This window comes from Lynx canadensis, chromosome X (genome assembly GCF_007474595.2).
Source record: "Lynx canadensis isolate LIC74 chromosome X, mLynCan4.pri.v2, whole genome shotgun sequence".
In the NCBI taxonomy this organism is placed as follows: Eukaryota; Metazoa; Chordata; class Mammalia; order Carnivora; family Felidae; genus Lynx; species Lynx canadensis.
Genome location: NC_044321.2, coordinates 85,863,692 through 85,886,906, shown reverse-complemented (window position 1 = coordinate 85,886,906; position 23,215 = coordinate 85,863,692). Strand labels below are relative to the sequence as shown.

General features: G+C 38.0%; 2 protein-coding genes across 3 annotated transcripts in view; one reads left to right on the top strand and one right to left on the bottom strand.

The window, feature by feature from the left end:
- The window catches only part of ATG4A (autophagy related 4A cysteine peptidase), a 57,566-nt gene extending 43,572 nt beyond the window's left edge, over positions 1–13,994 (bottom strand). The window contains exon 1 of the mRNA XM_030305703.1: positions 13,899–13,994. Within this exon, the coding sequence (XP_030161563.1) occupies positions 13,899–13,908 (10 nt within the window). The 5' untranslated portion in view covers positions 13,909–13,994. The remainder of the gene's footprint in view (positions 1–13,898) is intronic.
- A 139-nt stretch (positions 13,995–14,133) lies between these two features.
- On the top strand, positions 14,134–22,021 carry PSMD10 (proteasome 26S subunit, non-ATPase 10). Of its 2 annotated transcripts, none has more exons than XM_030305706.2 (5): positions 14,134–14,323; positions 16,760–16,858; positions 17,811–17,957; positions 18,052–18,218; positions 21,060–22,021. In XM_030305706.2, exons 1-5 carry the CDS (start codon positions 14,210–14,212, stop codon positions 21,211–21,213), a joined length of 681 nt encoding a protein of 226 aa, XP_030161566.1. In that variant the 5' UTR covers positions 14,134–14,209; the 3' UTR covers positions 21,214–22,021. The 2 variants fall into 2 exon arrangements, with proteins under 2 accessions (XP_030161566.1, XP_030161567.1); XM_030305707.1 differs by having other exon boundaries at positions 14,135–14,323; positions 18,052–18,139; positions 21,060–21,153.
- The last annotated feature ends 1,194 nt before the right edge of the window (positions 22,022–23,215 follow it).

Sequence of the window (23,215 nt, the reverse complement as noted above, 5' to 3'; positions counted from 1 at the left end):
TTTCTGTGGTGTTGGTTGCTATTTCTCCTCTTTGGTTTGTGATTTTATTTGAGTCCTTTCTCTCTCTCTCTCTCTCCCTCCTTCCCTCCCTCCCTCCCTTATTTTATTTATTTTTTTATTTTTTGGTGAGTCTGGCTAGATGTTTATTAATTACTAATAGGTGGTTTTTTAAAAAAGATCAACAAGGGGCACCTGGGTGGCTCAGTTGGTTAAGCATCTGACTTTTGATTTTGGCTCAGGTCATTATCTCACAGTTCATGAGATCCGAGGCCCACATCAGGCTCCATATGCTGACATCACCAAACCTGCTTGGGATTCTCTTTCTCCCTCTCTCTACCCCTCCCCCACTCATGCTGCTGTCTCTCAAAATAAATGAATACATTTTTAAAAAGAAATAAATAAAATAAAAAGACCAACAAAATTGACATATCTTTAGCTACAATAGGTAAGAAAAGAGAATACCCAGATAAATAAAATCAGATATGAAAGGAGATATCACAACCAATGGCACAGAAATTAAAGGTCTATAAGAAACTACTATGAACAATTATAAGCCAACAAAATGGACAAACTAGAAGAAATGGTTAAATTCCTCAATACATATGACTTATCAATAGTGAATCGTGAAGAAACAGAAAATCTGAACAGAAGTATAACTAGTAAGGAGATTGAATCAGTAATCAAAAAAAAAAAAAAACCTCCCAACAACAACAACAACAACAAAAAAGTCTAGGTCCAGATGGAATCACTGGTGAATTCTATCAAACATTTTAAAAAGAATTAACTTCTTTTAAAGAATTAACTTTAAGTTCATTCTTTAATTAACTTTATTCTTTTTTAAAAGTAATTTCAGAAGCCAATTTTTCTTAAACTCTTTCAAAAGACTGAAAAGGAGGGAATACTTCCAAACTCATTTTGTGAGGCTGGCCCTACCCTGATGCCAAAACCAGAAAAAGACACTAGAAGAAATGAAAATTGCAGGCCAACATCCCTAATGAATATAGATGCAAAACTTCAAAAATATGAGCAAACTAAATTCAACAGCATATAAAAAAATCATACACCGGGGTGCCTGGGTGGCTCAGTCGGTTAAGCGTCTAACTTCAGTTCAGGTCATGATCTCACAGTATGTGAGTTCGAGCCCTGCGTTGGGCTCTGTGTTGACAACTCAGAGCCTGGAGCATGCTTCGGATTCTGTGTCCCCCTCTCTCCCTGCCCCTCCCCTGCTCATACTTTGTCTCTCTCTATCTCAAAATAAAATTAAAAAAACATAAAAAAATCATACACCACAACCAAGTAGGATTTGTCCTGGGATGCAAGGATGACTCAACATATGCAAATCAATCAGTGTGATACACCACATCCACAGAATGAAGGGGGAGATCACATGATTATCTCAACAGATTCAGAAAAAGCATTTGACAAAATTCAATACCCTTTCATGGTGAAACGTTGAGTATTCTAAATTTAAAAAACTAAGGATAAAAGGCCATTACCTCAAAATAATAAAGGTTATATATAGAAAGTCCATAGATAACATCATACCAATGGTGAAAAACTGAAAGCTTTTCTCCTAAGATCAGGAACAAAATAAGGATTCCCACTGTCACCACTTTTACTCACTCTGGTACTAGAAGTCCTGGCCAGAGCAATTAGGCAAATAAATAAATAAATAAATAAATAGACATTTAAATCAGAAAGGAAGAAATAAAATTAGCTTTGTTTGTACATGACATAACCTTACATGTAAAAATCCTAAAGACTCCACAAAAATTGTTAGAACTAATAAGTGAATTTAGCATACACTCTAAATATTAAGTTTTTTCAGGATACAAAATGAACATACACAAAATCAGTTATATTTCCATATAATAACAATGAACTATCTGGAAAAAAATTTAGAAAATGTTTCCATTAAAATAGCATCAAAAATAATAAAATACTTAGAAATATATTTAACCAAGGAGGTGACAGACATGTACACTAAATGACAAAGCACTGCTGAAAGGAATTTAAAGGCACAAATAAATTGCAAGACATCCCATGTTCATGGATTAGAAGACAATACTGTGCAAATGTCCACACTATCCAAATCAATCTACACATTGAATGTGATCCCTATCAAAATCCCGGTGGCATTTTTACAGAAATAGAAAAAATAATGCTAAAATTCATTTGAAACCACAAAGGACCTCAATAGACAAAAGACACTTGAGAAAGAAAAACAAAGCTACAGGCCACACATTTCCTAATTTCAAAATATGTTAAAGTTTACAGCAATCAAAACAGTATTGTACCGGCATAAAGATAGACACATAGACCAATGAAATAGAACATAGTGCCCGGAAATAAACTCACACATATATGGCCAAATGTTCTTTGACAAGCATGCCAAGAGTACACAATGAAGAAAGGATAGTCTCTTCAACAAACAATGTTGGGAAAACAACATTCATATGCAAAAGAAAAATCAGGCCCTTATCTTACACCATACACAAAAATCAACTCAAAATTAAAGACTTCAACATAAGGTCTAAAACTATAAAATGCCTCAAAGAAAGCAGGGCAAAAGCTTCGTGACATTAGTCTTGGCAATAACTTTTTGAATATGACATTAAAAAAAAAAAAGGCACAGTTAACCAACACAAAAACAGATGGCTGGGACTACACCAAACTTAAAAGCTTCTATTCAGAAAAAAAAAAAATCAACAGAATGAAAAGGCAATCTATGGGATAGGAGAAAATATATTCAAATCATGTATCTGATAAGTGGTTAATATCCTAAATATGTAAGGAACGGCTACAACTCAATAGCAAAAACAAAAACACCCAAATAACTTTATTTAACATTAAGCAAAGGATTTGGATAGACATTTTTCCATAGAAGACATACAAATAGCTAACAGGCATATGAAAAGATACTATACATTGCTAATTGTCAGCAAAATGCAAATGAAAACCACATTGCTAATTGTCAGGGAAATGCAAATCAAAACCACAATGCAAAATCACCTCATACTTATTAGGATGACTATTATAAAAAAAATAAAAAATAACTAGTAGTGGTGAAAATGTGGAGAAACTAGAAGCCTTGTGCACTGTTGGTGGGAATGAACAAATGGAATGGCCATTATGTAAAACCCTATGGCAGTTCCTCAAAAAATTAAAAATGGAACTACCATATGATCCAGCAATCCCATTTCCGGGTATTTATCCAAAAGAACTAAGATCAGAATCTTGAAAAGACATTTGCACTGCCATGTTCATTGAAGCATTATCCACAATAGCCAAGAGGTAGAAATAACCTAAATGTCCTTCAATGGAGGAATGGATTTTTTTTTAAATGTGGTATATACATACAAGAGAATATTAGTCTACTATATAAATAGAAATCCTGTCACATGCTACAACTTGGATGAACCTTGAGGGTAATATGCTAAGTAAAATAAACCAGTCACAGAAGATCATCAAACACTGCCTCATTCCATTTACATACGGTACCTAAAGTAGTCAAACTCAAAGAAACAGAAAGTAGAACAGTGGTTTCCAGGGGTTGGTTCCAGGGGTTGTGCGAAGGGGGAAACGGGGGGGGGGGGGGTGCTGTTCAATGGGTATAGAGTTTCAGTCATGCAAGATTAAAAAGTTCTAAAGATCTTCCATACAACATCATGCCTATAGTTAACAATATTGTAATGTACACTTAAAAATTTGTTAAGAGGGTGAATCTCATATTATATTTTTTACCACAATAAAAATATGTGAGATGTGCAGCTAAAACCACTGCTGAGTGGGAAATTTATAGCACTAAATGTTTGCCTTAGAAAGGAGGAAAAGCCTCAAATTAAAAAATATAATTTCCGGGGCGCCTGGGTGGCGCAGTCGGTTAAGCCTCCGACTTCAGCCAGGTCACGATCTGGCGGTCCGGGAGTTCGAGCCCCGCATCAGGCTCTGGGCTGATGGCTCGGAGCCAGCCTGGAGCCTGTTTCCGATTCTGTGTCTCCCTCTCTCTCTGCCCCTCCCCCGTTCATGCTCTGTGTCTCTCTGTCCCAAAAATAAATAAAAAACGTTGAAAAAAAAATTTAAAAAAATAAAAAATAAAAAAATATATATAATTTCCTACCTCAAAAAGAAGTGCAAAATAAACCCAACGGAAGTAAAAGGAAATAATAGATAAGAGCAGAAATCGGTAACATTTAAAACTAGAAATCAGGGGCGCCTGGGTGGCGCAGTCGGTTAAGCGTCCGACTTCAGCCAGGTCATGATCTCGCGGTCCGTGAGTTCGAACCCCGCGTCAGGCTCTGGGCTGATGGCTCAGAGCCTGGAGCCTGATTCCGATTCTGTGTCTCCTTCTCTCTCTCTGCCCCTCCCCCGCTCATGCTCTGTCTCTCTTTGTCTCTCAAAAATAAATAAATGTTAAAAAAAAATTAGAAATCAGTACAGAAAATCAATGAAATAAAAGAGCTGATTCTTTGAAAAGATCAATAAAATAAACTCTTAGCAAGAGTGATAAATTAAAAAAGAAAGAAGACACAAATTCATATCAGAATGAGACAGGGGATATCACTGGAGACTCTGCAAACTCCAAAAAGATAATAAGGGAATACTACAAACAAATTCACACATATACATTTACAATTTAGGTAGACGGGACCAATGTCTTGAAAAGTGTAAACACATACTCACCCAATATGAAATAGATCATTTGAGTAGCCCTATAACTATTACGGAAATTGAATCTGCACTTTTAAAACTCCAAAAAAAGAAATCTCTGGGTCCAAATGGTTACACTGGAGAATTCCACCAACCACTTAGAGGAGAATTAATACTGATGTTACACAATCTCTTCCAGAAAATAGAAGAGTGAATGCTTCCCAACTCTTATAAGGCCAACATTTCATTGGTACTAAAATCAGACAAAGTCAGCACAAAAAATTAAATAACAAGCCAATATCATTCATGAATACACACACACAAATCCTTAACAAAGTATTGGCAAATAGAATTCAGCACTATATAAACAAATTTATACACTATATGACCATGTGGGTTTATTCTAGGGATACAAAGCTGGTTCAGTATTTGAAAATCAATCCGTGTAATCCACCATATTAAGACTAAATAAGAAAAATAATATGGTCATATCAACTGATACAGAAGAGGCTGTTTAACAAAATTCAACACTCATTCATGATAAAAATCCTCAGAAAACTAGTAACTGAAAAGGAATCGCCTCAACTTTAAAAAGAATATCTACCAAAAAAACAAAAACAAAAACAAAAACCCTATGGCTAACACCATACTTAATGCTGAGAGACTAACCACTTCTTCCTTAAGACTGGAAACAAGGCAAGCACTCATCACTGCTATCCAACACAATACTGGAAGTCCTAGACAGAACAATATGGGAAGAAAAATAAATAAATAAAACGCCTATAGAGTAAAAGGGAAGCAACATCATTGTCCCTATTTGCAGATGACAAGATAGTCTACAAAGAAAATCCTAAGAAATCTACCAAAACAAATAAACAAATAAATAAAAACAACCTCCTAGAACGTAGTCAGGAAATTCAGCAACAATGCAGGGTACAAGCTCGTCATACAAAAATCATTTGCATTACTAGCAATGGACACATGGAAACCAAAATTAAAAATACAATACCATTAGGAGTCACTCAAATAAATGAAATAGTAATAATTCTCAAAAACTATGTACAGGACTTGTATGCTGAAAACTACACAATGCTAAAAATGACACAATGCTGATAAAAGAAATGAAAGAAAATCTAAATAAATGGAGAGATATTCACCGTTCACGGATTGGAAGGGTCAACATAGTAAAGATGTCAATTCTCCCCAAACTGATATACAGGTCAAATATAATTCCTATCAACATCCTAGCAAAAATATTTTTTAGATATAGGCGAGATTATTCTAAAATGTATAGGAACAGGAAAAGAAACAAACGATATTGAAAAAATAATAAAGGAGGAGGAATCACTCTACCCGACTTTTAAATTTATTATAGAGCTATAGTAATGAAGACTTTGGAGTACGGCAGAGTGACAGACACATAAACAGACACGTGAATCAGAACAGAAAACCCAGAAAGAGGCCTATTCGAATTCAGCATACTCATTTTTTTTTTACCATGGTACAAAAGCAATTCAATGAAAATGAAACAATTGGATAGCCATAGTTTAAAATGTTAATCTCAGGGCACCTGGGTGGCCCAGTCGGTTAAGTATCCAACTTCAATTCAAGTCATGATCTTGTGGTTGTGAGCTCAAGCCCCACATTGGGCTCTCTGCTGTCAGCACAGAGCCCACTTTAAATCCTTGGTCTCCGTCTTTCTCTGCCCTCCCTTGCTCGCGCGCACGTGCTCTTTCTCTCAAAAATAAACATTAAAAAAATTTAATCTCAACTCAAACCTCACACTATATACAAAAATTACAAAAAAATGGATCATGGACTTCAAATGTAAAATGTAACTATAAATCTTTTAGAAAAAACCTAGGTAAAATCTTTTGAGATCCAGGGCTTAATTAAGAGTTATACATAACAACAAAAGCATAATCCATAAAAGAAAAAAAATCGATGAATTGGACTTCACCACAATTACGTTCTTGCTCTGTGAAAAATCCTATTCATAAGATGAAAAGACAAGCCACAGACTGCTACTTGCAAATTACACATATGACCAAGCATTGTATCTAAACTATATAAAGAACTCTCAAAACTCAAGTTAAAAAAAACAAACAATGCATTTAGAAAATGGGCAAAGTACATGAAGAAACATTTCATGGAAGAAGATACAGGGATGGCAAACACACAAAAAATGTTCACTATCATTAGCCATTAGAAACATTCAAATAAAATCATAAGGTATCAAGCACTATGCACCTATCAGAATAGCTCAAATAAAACAATGACAATACCAGTACTGGCAAGGATGCAGAGAAACTGGAACTCTCATACGCTGCTGATAGGAATGCAAAATGGCATAGCCACTCTGGAAAAAGTCTGTCAGTTTCTTTAAAAACTAAACATATACTTACCATATGACCCAGCAATTGCTCTGCTGGGCATTTATATCACAGAAATGAAAATTTAGGTCCAAACAAAATCCTATACTCAAGTGTTCATAACAATTTTATTTATAGTAGCCCCAAACTGGAAACCAAAATGTCCCTCAATAGTAGAAGGGTTCAACCTAACCCTAATTTTGGTATATCCAAAGCATGGAGTACTTCTCAGCAATAAAAAAAAAAAAACAAACTATAGATATACCTATCAACTTGAGTGGATCTGAAGGTCATTTTTATGAAGTAAAAAAAAATTGGAAAAGTTACATATTTTATGATTTCATTTGTATAAAATTCAAAAAATGACAAAATTATAGAGAGAGAGAACAAATTAGTATTTGTCAGGGGTACAGACAATGGCAGTTAGTGGTAGGTGTGACCATAAAAGGGCAGCTTTCTAGTGATGGAATATTTCTGTATCTTGATTGCTGTGATGGTTACGCAAATCCACTCATGTGATAAAGTAACACAAGACTGTGCACACACATCATTCCAGTGTCAATTTCCTGCTTTTCATATTGTATTATGATTATATAAAATGTCTGGGGTAAACAAACTGGAGGAAGAATATATGGAGACTTTTTGTACTATTTTTACAACTTGTGAGTCTTTTATTATTGATAATAAAAAGTTAAAAGAAACCACTTAGAAGGCAAATAACTCAGAAAGAAGAAAGTGGAAGCTAAAACCCAAGGAACAAATAAATAAAATGTTTTATTGTAACAGCCAGTTTTATGAAGGGATAGATTTTAATTTTTTTTAATGTTTATTTATTTTTGAGACAGAGAGAGACAGAGCATGAACAGGGGACGGGCAGAGAGAGAGGGAGACACAGAATCTGAAACAGGCTCCAGGCTCTGAGCTGTCAGCACAGAGCCCAACGCGGGGCTCAAACTCACGGACCGTGAGATCATGACCTGAGCTGAAGTCGGACGCTTAACCGACCAAGCCACCCAGGCACCCCTGAAGGGATAGATTTTAAATGGGGAAGGTTTATATAGGCCAGTGACATGCAACACCAAAGACATTTATCTGTAAGATCAAAACGTGTTTAAAAAATATTAGGGGTACCTGGATGGCTCAGTCAGTTAAACGTCCTACTTCAGCCTAGGTCATGACTTTGCTAGTCTGTGGGTTCGAGCCCCATATCAGGCTCTGTGCTGTCAGCTCAGAGCCTGGAGCCTGCTTCGGATTCTGTGTCTCCCTCTCTCTCTGTCCCTGCCCCACTCACACTCTTTCTTTATCTCTTAAAAATAAACATTAAATTTTTTTTTTAATATTAGAGCCACAGATTAAAACGTCTCCTCTTAAATCAGGCAACTGTCAATTATGTTTGCAATAAGCCACATAAACTAATTACATCTTTAAACAATGAAAAATGAATTGCGAAGTACCTTCATGCCAGTTGTTCAAACTTTATCCAGTAAGTGGTAGGGATGGAGGAGTTTCATTCTGGTTAACCCAGAATATATCCCTGAGACTATTATATGGTTAATTGATTCACATTCACCCTGTGTAAGGTATCCTCAGGTTTGCTTCACTATAGAATATTTTCATTTCCAGTTATGCTATGAAAAGAATATTTGCACTGAGTAAAATATTTTGTGATACTTATCACCTTTCTAATTAGAAAGGAGCACCTGGGGGGAAATTAGCTCTCTCTGCACTGTCCAAAATGATAAGCACTAGCCACATGAAGCTGTTTAAATTTAAAATAATTAAAATTAAATAAAGTTTAAATTTTAGTTCCTAGACACATTTCAAGTGTTCAATGTGAATAGTGGCGATTGTGAAAATTAAAAAAGGGAAACATCAATAAAATGTAATCAAGAGGCTAGAAGGGGAGGTGTGTCAATCACAGACCCCCAACAGGAAGAGACCTATCTTGTATTCCCATCAGAAAGAAGCCTATAGTTACTATCCCAGCAGGAGGAAGAACGATTTTCTCCTTGGGTGGAACCAGACCAGCCAATGAGAGACTCACAATTCAACCAGTAAAAAGCCAGTACACTTCAAACTCCCAGGTTACCCCAATGGACTTTTTGCTTAGAACAGCTCCTACCAACTCCCCCCTTTTCCTCTACAAAAAGAGCCTTCCTCTCTTTTGTTCTCCAGACTTGCCTATGGTTTTGCGGTAGCTTGCATGTCCTGAATTGTGATTCTCTGCTATTCCTTAATAAACCTATATTTGCTGTTAAAATCACTGCCACTTTTAAAGTTAACACTACCAAACTAGAAGAGCATAGATACAGAACTTTTCCATCATCACAAACAGTTCTATACAACAGCGTTGCTCTAGAGTGTGAAAAACATGTCATTTCCCTACAATCAGAGGTAGAGTTACAGCCCAAAGAGCTACAGGAATTAGTATTGCATCATCTGAAGTTTTCATTAATACATAATTTCATCTTTAGCAATGCTGAGCAGTATGTTGCAGTGGTTAAGTGCTAGGGCTTTGGGGTAGAATAGTCCTGGATTTCAACTTTAGCTCCAACTTTTACTAAATTGTGTGGCCTTAGGCATGTTAGATTACGTCAATTCTCTGAACCAGCATTCTCAGTTTTAAATAGGCGGGGACTGGAGGGACAATAGTACCTACCTCATAAGGTTGTTGTGAAGGATTAAATGAGATAAGACCAATAACTGACACAGGTGATCTATAAATGTTAGTTATCCTTAACATTATTAAGTCCAGAAGATGAACTTGGCATGTTTTAGGACCTACAATCTAGGTGACCAGTAGAAAAGCCAATAGGAAACATTCAATCATAAGAGCAGCAAGGGAGTCAGTCCCAACAGGGGCCTCTTTGACTCTTGATAGATAAACAGTAACCACATTGTTCCTTCATAACTTGGGGCCAGAGACAAAAGGGACCTTCTCCCTTATACATCTGTTTATCTTTCAGCTTTCAAAAAGCCAAGGGGTACCTTACCCTTAGCCTTAAGGGACTCAGAATTGAAAGTTAACTGCCATGTTGCATCAAAATTAAAAAAAAGAAATAAAAATAAATAAAATAAAAGTACAGCACATCATCTATAAAAGATTACCCAAACAAGTCACTCAGTAGGAGAGGTACTTCGAATTGTTTTTCCAGCTGTTTTTAACAATCAAATCCAATTCCTTGATGTATTATTAAGGTAAAATGTTACTATATTCACTCTTGTGTGAATACCATACGCCAAGCCTGCTGTATTTCTGTAATCAACAAGATAAACATTTACTGAATACCTACTACATACAGGACACTTTTACTCTACATCAGCCCATCAGCAAACTAGCATCTGGCAGGCCAAATGAAGTCCACTTGTGTTTTTTTCTATGGTAAACAAGGTAGTAATGATTTTTACATTTTTTAACTGCTGGGAAAACTGCCCTCAACCACTATTATCAAACACTGAATGGCTCTGGAAATTAGCTTTTGCTGAAGACTTGATAATGTTCCTTAATCAATCCAATCTAAAATAACAAGGCAAACAGCCTTCTTTTTGAAAGTTACACTGCAGGGGCGCCTGGGTGGCGCAGTCGGTTAAGCGTCCGACTTCAGCCAGGTCACGATCTCGTGGTCCGGGAGTTCGAGCCCCGCGTCAGGCTCTGGGCTGATGGCTCAGAGCCTGGAGCCTGATTCCGATTCTGTGTCTCCCTATCTCTCTGCCCCTCCCCCGTTCATGCTCTGTCTCTCTCTGTCCCAAAAATAAATAAACGTTGAAAAAAAAATTTTAAAAAAAAGAAAGTTACACTGCAGGAAAGTCATTTCAACAACTAACATTGTTTGAGTCAAAAGCAATGTCCACATGCTTTATACACTTCCCATGCTCTCACAAGTCAAAACAACAAAGTCACAATGAGATACCACTTCACGCCCACTAGAATGGCTATAATAAAAAAGGTAGACATTAACAAGTGTTGGTAAAGATACAGAGAAACTGAAAGCCTCATGCATTGCTGGTGGGAATGTAAAATGGTGCCGAGGTGGTAGAAAAGAGTTTGGCAGTTCCTCACAAAGTTAAATAGAGTTGCCTTGTGGCCCAGCAATTCTACAAGTAGGTATGTATCAAGAGAAATGAAAACATGTCTGCACAGAAACTTGCACACGAATGTTCATAGGGAAGCATTATTCATAATAAACAAAAGGTAGAAACCACCCAAATTCTCATCAACTGATGAACAGATAAATAAAATGTTGTAAAACCATACAATGGAATATTATTCAGCCACAAAAAGGAACAAAGTTACTGATAAATACTAAAATTTGGATAAATGTCAAAAACATGCTATGTGAAAGAAGGCCGACACAAAAGACCACATATTGTGTCATTCTGTTCATGTGAAAACCCAGAAAAAGAAAATCCATAGAAAAAGAAAGTATTGGTTGCCTAAGGCAGGGGGTAGAAATGGGGAGTGACTGAAAATGAGCACGAAGTTTCTTTCTGGGGGATGGAAATCTTTTAGCTAAGACTGCAGTGAGGGTAACACAACTCTAAATTACATTAATAATAATCAAATTGTACATTTTTTAAAATGCATAACACCAAAAGCATGGCCTACAAAAGAAAAAATTATAAATTGGACCTCACCAAAATTCAAAACTTTTGCACTTCAAAAGACACCATTAAGAAAATGAAAAGACAAGCAATAGACAAGAAGAAAATATCCACGTATCATCCATCTGGCAGGGACTTGTATTTAGAATACATCAACAATTCTTACAACTCAACAATAAAAAGGTAATAAAGATCATAACTCAATTCAAAAGTGGAAAAAACATATGAACAGACACTTCACCAAAGAAGATACACAACTGACTCATAAGCACATAAAATGATGTTCATCATCATTAGTTGTTAAGGAAATACAAATTATAACCAGATAAGTTATCATTTCATACCCATTTAGAATGGCTACAGTAAAAAGACAGACAATAACAAATGTTGGTGAGGATCTGGAGAAACAAAAACCCTCATTCATTGCTGGGGGAAAAACAAAATAGTGCTGCTGCTTTGGAAAACAGTTTTGCAGCTTCTTAAAAAGTTACACATAAATTTGCCATATGTTCTAGTAATTCCACCCTTAGGTATCTACCAATAAGAAATGAAAACATATGTCTACAGGGAGACCTGCACACAAATGTTCTTAGCAGCATTAGTCATAATAGCCCACAACTGGAAACAAACTATTAACTAGTAAGTAGACAGACAAAATGTGTCATAGCTATAAAGTAGAATACTGTTTGGCAATAAAAAGCAATGAAGTATCGATACATTCTACAATATGGATGAACCTTAAAACTATTATGCTCAGTGAAAGAAGCCAGGCATGAAAGACCACATATTGTATGATTTTATTTAGATGAAATCTCAAAAAAGGGCAAATTTATAGAGACAGAAAGTAGATCAGTGGTTACCTGGGGCTGGGAGTGGGAATAAGAATTAACTATAAATAAGCATGAGGGCAATCTTATTGGGAGAGCGAAAATGTTCTAAAACAGATTATGGGGATGGCTGCACTACTAAGTAAAGTTACTAAAAATCATTTGATTGTACATTTGAAGTGAGTGAATTTTATTCTATGTAAAAAATATTTCAATAAAGCTGTTAAAAATAGGAAAGGAACAGTAAGGGAAACTGGGTGAAGGGTACACAGGAATTCTGCTCTATCTTTGCAACTTTTCTATAAAACTAAAGCTATGCTGAAATTTAAAAAGTCAGATAAAAGTTAACAAGGGTATGTTTGTCGGTTGATATCAGTATTTGGCAGTACCTATCAATGTGAAGAGACGTTTACAAAGATGAAATAAAAAATCTCATTACGGATCAGCATTAACAGATGAACATTTGACATGATTCTTACAATGGGGAACACTGACTGTAATCCCCAATTAAACCAAATGTTATCCCCCCAAAAAAGAATTCCATTATTCTTATTAGTAGTCCTGTATTACAAAACAAGTACTCAACTATTATTTTATTTTTGGATTTCATCAATAAACATTTGTTGAAATTTGTTTTCTGTCTTGTTATATACGTGCCTACAAATTATCCTCAATTTTGCCTTTTGGCCTGCAACACCTGAAATATTTACTATCTGGCCCTTCACATAAAGTTTGCCAAGCCCTGCTCTACACTATAACAGGATACATACAAACATTATCAGTCTCTTTCTTGAGTGTATTCTTATCATTACCTAGTTTTGGCATAACGCCCTCCTGGATATGCCTATAAAGGATAAGCCTTGCATCTCTTCTGCTATGGCACTATTTGGGATTTCCATAAATAGAAACACTATTAGCTTAATATTTCTAGCAAAGCCTCCAGGCCATCGTTGTTATCATGACACTAAAGGGCCAACACCATACCACAATATCAAGACTCTCATCGAGTTGTGATGTCACCAGGCCATGGACTCACCGAGGTCAATTAGATATCAAGTGGCTCTTACGGCCTCACACCCTGCCTTTGGCATCACCCTGGCACATCACCTTACTATGGAGGCATATGCCATCACTGCTGTGACAGAATTCTGCCCTGATGCCGCTCCGCCAATATGTCAGAATAATTAACCCCTACTTCTTTCCACTCCTTTGGTGGCGGCAGAGAGGGGGAGGGTAGCCACAGCCATCCGCACAAGCTCAGGAGGTAGTCCTCAGCTCCTACTGTTGTCCCTTCCGCCTGCCACTGCAAGTCACAGGGCCCCCGTGGGACAGGACCTTCAGGCTCCCATAACTCTCTTGCCAGGACCCCGTACCCGTTTCTCGTGGCCGACTCAATGGCCCAACAGTGACCACCCACCCCGGTTCCACACGAAGCCGCTCCCCGTACCTGACTCCATTCTCCAGCTGTCATCCTGGGCCAATTCCACCGGCCACTTGACTACGGCGGCCGCAAGGACCCTGGGACTTGTAGTTCCGCACTGCTAGGGGCAGAGCCGGCGACCGCCGCAAAGGCGCCTCCCTTCCCGGCATTGCCCTCGAACTGCAACTCCCAGAGGCGCCCCGCGGTGGGAAAGGGGCAAAGGCACGAGAAAGAGCGGTGATTGGTGGAACTCTGTCGGCTCTTTTGATTGGCAGTCAAGGCTGGGGACGTTCGGCGGTCGTTGGTCCGGTGTTGCACGGAGATCCTGGAAAGGCGAAATGGAGGGGTGTGTATCTAACCTAATGGTCTGCAACCTGGCCTACAGCGGGAAGCTGGAGGAGTTGAAGGAGAGGATCCTGTCTGATAAATCCCTGGCTACTAGAACGGACCAGGTAAAGGAGTTCTGGGGCCTCTCCGCAGGCTGCCGTGTCGACCAGGCCCAACGTGGCCGCCTGGCCTGGCCCAGACGGAGGCCGGTTCCGTGAGGGCCAGATCCCCGCCCCCGCCGCCCCATCCTTCCCCGGGGTCACCTCAGGACTCGGGATCGGGCGGTAGGAGCTAGCCCCGCAAACCTCTAATATTTGGGGGAAGAGGAGGCCCATACTAAGCACGCTAAATTTTGGATATTTCTAGAACGTTTACCGCGTTTCTCAGAAGTGCCTACTCTTTGAGATACCCGTGAGGAGGAGATGGAAAGCTTTTTTTTAAAATGTGTTTGTTTACTTTTTCTAGTAAATGTATACAATGAAACATGTAACCGAAAGCCAATTCTCTGGAGGGCAGTTTAGTAGGAGCTGGGGATAAGGTCGAGTGGAAGAAGCACACGTTGTTAAAGTAACCCTGGATCATGCGTCCGGTAGCATTGTCCTACGAATACTCAGGAGAGAAGTTTACGTGGGGCTTTCAGAACATAGAATGGCAGGACCTGATTCAGTCTCCCTCAGAAGAGTGATTGTTGTAATTGGAAAGGTTTTGCAAAGGAGAGAAGGTTGGTTAAACCTTGAAGGGTGAGTGAGATTTTCTTAGAGGGTGAAGGGGCATTCTTAGGCGGAGGTAGAACAAAAGTGAATGGACTTTGGGAAATCTGCTCTTCGGCTCAAGGGACCCCCATGCTTTCATCCTGCGTTTCTAGAGAGATTCACTGTGACCTCAACAAGCCAACAAATATTTATAGATTGCATTCTACATGACAGGCACCCTGCTAAGCACTAGTCAGACAGCATCACATACTTGTGAATCCCCATTTTGTGTCTTTGAGAAGAGTAGAAGTCAGGAGACTTTACTCTGGAACTTTCCTTTATTGCTTAACCTGAAAATGGCCTTATCTTTATTTAGTTTACTTTCATTATGATCTGATCGTTTTTAATACTTTTAATTTAACTTAATAATGTCAAATGAAGTTTTAATAATCTATTCATCAAGTCAATGGCATAAAAAAGAGGGAAGCTATTCAAGATCAAGAGACTTAAGAACCAACAATCCTATGCAAATTATGGGCCTTGTAAGGAGCCTCATGGAAGCAAAGCAACTGTTAAAAAAAAAACATTTGGGGGACTACTGGGGAAATCTGAATACAGACAGCTTTAGATGTTATAAAGGAGTTAGTGTTAATTTTTACTGGTGTAATAATGGTCTCATAGCTATTTTAGACAGCATCATTCTTTAGATACTGAAATGTTTAGGGATGAAAAGTCATAATATTTAGGATTTGTTTTTTTTTTTTTTTTTTAATGTCATGGAGGAAACTAAGTGAGGCAAATATGACAAAATACTAAATCTAGGTGATAAGCATATGGGTTTCTATTATATTCCCTCTATTTCTATGTGTTTGAAATTATTTTATAATAAAGTTTGAAATACCACATTCTTTTCCATAGAGCTAAGAAATACAGCTGTCACTGCAAAAAGGAAATTCCCTTTGAGAGAAATAACTAACTCCTAGCTTATTATTTTTTAAAAGCAACGTTGCTGTCTAATTTTGTGGGTAGCATGATTTTTAAATGATTATGTGGATAATCTCAACTAGTTGTATAGACATTTCTTTCCCATAAGATTCATTTGTTCTTGGGGGGGCCTGAGTGGCTCAGTTGGTTAAGCGTCTGAGTTCAGCTCAGGTCATGATCTCACAGCTTGCGAATTCCACCCCTGCATCGGGCTCTGTGATGACAGCTCAGAGCCTAGAGCCTGCTTCAGATTTTGTGTCTCCCTCTCTCTCTGCCCCTCCCCTGCTCTCATGCTCTCTCTCTGTCAAAAAAATAAATAAACATTAAAAAAAATTTTTTTAAGATTTGTTTTTTTTTTTTTTACCAGAGTATCTAGAAATTTTGTGTCAGACAGGGGTTTGTGTTCCAGCTTCACCATTTAATAGCTATGTGACCTTGGACGAATTGCTTACCCTGAGGATTCTTAGTTTCCTCATCTGTAAAATGGGGCTCATGTCCACTGTACAGGATCATGGAGATTAAATGAGATGATGCTTGCAAAACTCCTAGTGCAGTGCCTGGTATAAAAGAACATAAATAATATAACAGTAAATAGCCAAAGCTTTTTTTCTGCCAAGCCTTGAAATCAGTTTCTTGCTCTGCCATTTTCATGGCTGTATTCTGCACAGAATTACACCTGTCAGTGGATTCTCCTCCATGTTACTAAAACCTTGGTGTCTCTTACAGCAATAAGTAATATAGTTTAAGGACCTGAGGGTCCAGGGCTCTCTACTTCTTGTTTCCAAACTGTAGGTTTGCTGGCCTCAATATTAATTTTTTATGCTTTCTTACCTTCTATTTCATCTCAAGAATGTTGATCTTCTCACTTCTTTGTTTCCCGTGCAGGACAGCAGAACCGCATTGCACTGGGCCTGCTCAGCCGGACATACCGAAATTGTTGAATTCTTGCTGCAACTTGGAGTGCCCGTGAATGATAAAGATGATGTGAGGACCAGGCAGAGTTGATAAATGCTCAAGTTGTCTGTAGCCTCTAGTCTAGTGTTCACTGAAAACTGAGTATTAAGCTCACAAACAAAATTGAAACCTTTATGACTAGGCAGTCACAGCAAGGGGCCCTGGTGACCAGGCACAGGACTAGAGGTTGCCTTATTTTAGAATGTTCATTCTGCCATTCAAACCCTGGAGGTTAAGGTTAACACGCAGATTAAGGCTATAATACTACAAATCCTTTTTATTATGTTGGGAAGTTGTGGGGGGGGTTTTTGTTGTTTTTTTTTGTTTTTATTTTGTTTTGTTTTTGGTGAATACGACCTGAATACTTAGGGCTTGGATATCCTTTTGTTGTTATAGAGAGATTTATTGTAATGATATTGGCTCTATTAAGATAAAACTTGTGAAGAATAAGGATGGAATTTTTTGTAGGCAAAGATTCCTCTTCAAGGATACTCACTGAAATAATACTTATAATAGCCAAGAAATAAAAACAATTTAATGCAGGAATGGTTGAGTACAGTATGAATATCTCTACAATAAAATAATATGCAAGCAATAAACATAAGAATCCAAAGAATAACGTGCAAAAGTCTCACAACAAAACGATAAGTGGACATTGTGGGAAATGCAAACTCACAGAACTTTATATCCTGCCATCCCAATTTGAGAACACATTATATATATATATATATATATATATATATATATATATATATATAATTATTTCTGTGTTAGGGGATTATGGGTGGTTTTTTTCCCCTCTGGTATGCATCTACTGCCCACATTCTCTGCAGTGCTTAATGAGGGGAAAAGAATGTTATTTTCTTAAACCGTTCACACACAGCTTTGTGTAAACCTTACCTGCATGCTAGTATTAATCCCTGTGCATTTCCTCTATCACCCTCCCCCCCCCCCGTTTTTGTGCTGCCTACCTCTTTCACAGGCAGGTTGGTCTCCACTTCATATTGCTGCGTCTGCTGGCCGGGATGAGATCGTAAAAGCCCTTCTGGGTAAAGGTGCCCAGGTGAATGCAGTCAACCAAAATGGCTGTACTCCCCTACATTATGCAGCTTCCAAAAACAGACATGAGGTAGGGTTCCATTCCTTGGCTGCCGTTTTTGAGTTCTGAAGCTGTCTATGGCCACAAACCGATGCCTGCGTTGTTTTCTCCTCCATCGGTCCAGATTGCTGTCATGTTACTGGAAGGCGGGGCTAATCCAGATGCGAAGGACCATTATGAGGCTACAGCAATGCACCGGGCGGCAGCCAAGGGTAACTTGAAGATGATTCATATCCTTCTGTACTACAAAGCATCCACAAATATCCAAGACACTGAGGGTAACACTCCTCTGTAAGTGACAAGTAGCAGTCATTTGTATTCTCCTTGACATTAGCCCTCTTGCACTAATTACACGTCGTTTTCTTTTTTTATTCTGCTTGGAAATGTAATACATGTGTATGACCAAAAAAAAAGTTGAAAGTACACAGATGTGTGAAGATGAAAATTAAAATTCCCTATGTCATTTTTTATATATTTCCTCCCATTCTTTTGTACACAAATGTGCATATTTAAAAAAATTTGTTTGCAAAATTGGGATAATGCTATGTACATAATTATATCTTGTTTTTTTAACCTAGTATATCATGAGCATTTCCAATGTTGCTATTTTTAAAATGTTTTTGAATGGCCGTATGCAGTTCCATTTTATGGATGTGCCAAAATTTAATCACTCCTCTTCCTGCACATTTAAGCTTTTTTGGGTTTTCCACGAGTATAAATAATGCCACATTGACCAAGTTCATACAAAAATCTCTGGCCCTCTTGCTTATAATTATCTTAGTATAGACTCTTAGAAGTAGGATTGCTGAGTCAACAAATACACACATTTTAAGAGTATTGCTAGGTATTACCAGGTTGCTTCCAGAGGAATTGTATCATTATACTCTTCCAGCAACAGTTTGAGGGTGCCTGTTGCCCCCTTACCAACACTAGAACTATTCTTTTGTTCTATCAGACATGTTGCCTCGTAGTTATCACTTACATTTTTTCATTTTCAGGGAGGTTAAACGTTTTTTAATGCCTTCAACTAATTAGATTTCTTCTCTAACTTGTACCTTTTTGGGTTCCTTTCTCTGTTTGCTTTTGGGGGATTAAATTATTTTTAGTGATTTTTTTAAGCTCCCTTGATTGACATACTAAAAATGTTAACCTGCTGTGTTACTTGAAACTGTTTTTTTCCCAGTTTGTCCATGTTCATTATTGTTTTAAAGAACAGAAGTTTTTCAACTTCTAAGCAGTCAAACCTAGTCATCTTCCCTCAGGAATAGAAAGTCCTTTCTCACCCTGAAGTTAGTTAAATACCTACCTATATTTTATTATAGGCTTTTTTTTTAACATTGCATTGGTTTTGGTTGACGGTTACTGTTTCTGTCAAATCCATCTGGAATTGATTTACATGTGTGACCTGAGGCCGTCCTCTGCCTTGGTATTTTTTTCTGCATTACTTGGCTACTTTTCTTCCTTATTGGGTGGTGACTTTTTTGAACCAGAAATTCTATGAATCTCCTTTTTAGTCTAAAGTGAGATTCAGTTCTTTTAAGTACCGTTTTCTTAACTCTTAGTTTTTTTAAAGTTTTTAAAATGTTTGTTTATTTTTGAGAGAGCAGGGGAGGGGCAGGGTGGGGGGGGAACACAGATGATCTGAAGCAGGCTCCTTGCTGACAGCACACAGCCCGATGCTGGGCTGGAACTCATGAATGGTGAAATTATGGCCTGAGCCAAAATCAGACGTTTAACCGACTGAGCCACCTAGGCACCACTTCACTCTCAGTTTTAAAAGTCTTTTCTCAGGGCACCTGGGTGGCTCAGTCAGTTAAGTGTCTGATTCTTGCTTTCAACTCAGGTCATGATCTCACGATTCATGGGTTCGAGCCCCACATGGGGCTCTGTGCAGAGCCTGCTTGGGATTCGGTCTTCCTCTCTCTCTTTCTCTCTCTCAAAATAAATAAATAAAATTTAAAAAATAAATACATAAATAAAAATCTTTTCTTTAGTCCTGAGTGACTCTGTTTAGAAAGACTTGCAATTTCTAGCTCTTTTCTCCATAACAAGGAGGAACCCGAAGAGTCAGGCAGGAAAGGGTCCTGGGAAGAGGCTAGGATTGAGAGATAGCTGGAGACTGTTTACTCAATTCAAGCTTAGCCACTTAACCAACTATATCAAATACTTACATTAGGTAACTTGGAGAAGTAAATTAACCTTCCTGAGTCTTACTTTCCTCATCTGTAATATGAGAAGAATAATTCCTTCCCCACTACATTGTTTTGAGGCTTAAATAAAATAACATGAGATGTGCCTAACACCCTGCCTGATAAACTGTAAGTGCCTGCCAAAGTTTCCCCCTCAGTTACTGCTCAGCTGTGTCATCACAGGCAAGGACTCTAACTTCTGTCACAGTTTCAACTGTAAAATGGTGATAATAGTACTGTGCTGACTTACAAGGTGGATATAAGGATCAAATGAGGTAAAATCTTTTAAATGGTTCTTTGAAAAATTTAAACCACACAACTTGCTATTAGCCTGTTATACAGATTGGGGCTTTTCTAAACTCTAGCCCTGAATTATTGTGTGCATTCGGTGTAAACCACCCTAATCTCAGGGGCGCCTGTGTGGCTCAGTCAGTTAAGCGTCCGACTTCGGCTCAGGTCATGATCTCGTGAGTCTGTGGGTTCGAGCCCTACATGGGGCTCTGTGCTGACAGCTTGGAGCCTGCTTCGGATTCTGTGTCTCCCTCTGTCTCGGTACCTCCCCCGCTTGTGCTCGCTCTCTGTCTCTGAAAAATGAATAAAACTTAAAAAACATTAAAAAAATAAATAAAAATTTAAAAATTAGAAAATTAAACAACACCCTAATCTCCATAAAACATGGAAGTTGCTCTTAGGCTGGCATTTCGATCCCTTCTTGTTCTGTAATGTGTCCAGAATTATGATTTATGATCGGGTATTACAAGGCCGTTCCACTGAATTTTAATTTACGAGCGGTCCTTCCCAGGCAAATTGATTTTCCTTTCCTGATTAAATACCCTGGTACTATACTCCCTAATAATGTGCAGTTCAGACCATGTATCAGGAAATGCTCATCGTTACATGGAGTTGGTAGGGAGTAATCAGTCTTTGTGGTCTTCAATTCCAGACACTTAGCCTGTGACGAAGAGAGAGTGGAAGAAGCAAAACTGCTGGTGTCCCAAGGAGCAAGTATTTACATTGAGAATAAAGAAGAAAAGACACCACTGCAAGTGGCCAAAGGTGGCCTGGGTTTAATACTCAAGAGGATGGTGGAAAGTTAAGCAGCTCAGATTCATTCTTCCTGTGTGCGTCTTGTGCTTGTCCCCAGTGCCCTGGAAGCTAATGTACTCGTGCCCAAGGCACCATCTGAAGATAATGGAGGTCTTCTCTCATCTTCAGTGTCCTATAAATCTGTCGAGTATCGTTCCTGCTGAGGTGTTTGGTCCAAGCTTGCAACTTGCTTTCCAGGCATAGATTAATTGTTGAGATTGTTTTACTCTTGTTGTGTATGATTCTGTACTGAATCTTGGTTAATTTTGAGTAAGCGATTCTGTGGCTGTTGTGAGTCTTTGGCACCCTCCCGCATACCCTCGAGTCCCCTGTGAGGCAGAACAACCCCAGTAGCACCAGGCCATTTGTCCCACCACGAGTTCCTAGGGAGGTTTTCGAATGCTCCCCCTGTCTGGTCAAAACACATCCTGACTTGTCTCTCAAGCTCACTCAGAAGCCTATACCAAATATTTGTTTTTCTCAACAGTACACTGCAACTTTATTTTTGTTACAGGAGGAATACGTATATATTTTAAAGGACCAAATTTTCCGTTGGAGGGCATGCTACCCAAGTTCGGAATTCATAAACACTAAAATATAATGAAAAATAACAGCCTGTGTACCCATGCATCTTTTTAATAAGCCCTTTTCTTCCAAAATAAAATGTGTTGTTTTTAAAAAGGGAGTTTCAAAGTACCTATAGTAAGTCACCGTCCTGTACTGCAAAGAAAGTACAGTACATGTCAAGCTTGTTACATGTAACAAAAATGAGTTCTGATTTGTATTTCAAAAACCAAAAATAAAATGTTGTTAGAATCTTCCAGTTTTTCTTTCAAATCTGTTAGAAACTCATGCAAGCCTTAAAATCCTTCATAAAGACATTTCTCGCTTTTGCCGACTCCAAAGTCCATAAAATTCGTGAAGCTTGAACTGCCACTAAAAATCTTTAAAAATACTCATCTTCTGAATTGCTAATTAAATGTGGAGCAAAAGAAAGTAAGTGGAACCTTGAGTTCAATTTAGGGAAACAACTCAAATGGTTACCAGTCGTAAACTCTAATGGACTCCCAAGTGGCTCTTCAAATTATTTTTTTAATTTAAATCTTATGCTGCAAATATTGCTTAAAGTAAGTGATCCAGGTGAGCCCACAAACTTGGATTAATTTGGGGTCAGAGACTTAACAACCCAGTAGCTAAAATGAGTTTTGTAAACGTGAACCATGTCGTTGATAGGCAAAACTTTTACATAAATATTGTGAGCGCTGATCTTTACAAATATTAATCAGGGAGGCATCTTCTTAAGGAATTAAACCTCTGTTTATTGAATGCCAGGGTTAAAAATGATGACAGGGGAAATCATTTCTTTCCAATCCTTTTTAGCGTGATCAGAGAGTTAAGCTGTGTCTAATTGGGCCTGTCGGGTCTGAAGGCGTTTACTCTTCGTAAACGCTGACTTTTTTAGTCTGAGGTAATAGGCTTTGTGGGTGTGAAAGAAAACTGATCTTTGATCTTCTTTAATAAGAAACAGATGGAAACAAGCCTCAGTTAAGTTGTGGGCTATTGGCATTTTCAGTGAAGTGGTTTGTTAACAATAAATCACTGATTTGTATAAACTAAGGATGTTGGGGCACTGGATATTGATCAGATTGTTACCTGTTCATAAAGGAAACCCAATAGAGATGAAGCTGATTTAATGTCAGCAGGTTTTATAGTCACTTCCAAATGAACTGAAGAAAAAGAATTTTAATTGCAAAGCTTAACTGGAAAGAAGTTGAAAGATGTGAGTAAATAGGAACAGTGGAAAAAATTCTAAGTATCTTGGACGGAACCCGCAATTTGAGTTTTATGATATTCAGGGTAAATCAGCATTTTACTTCATAATTTTAGACACAGCAATGTAACTGTATGACCCCCATGTTTTGATTTCCCAGTTTCTTAACTATACCGACTACAATGAATTCATTACATGGCTGTGCCTGCTGCTTTCTGTTTCTGTGTCCTATTAACACTATA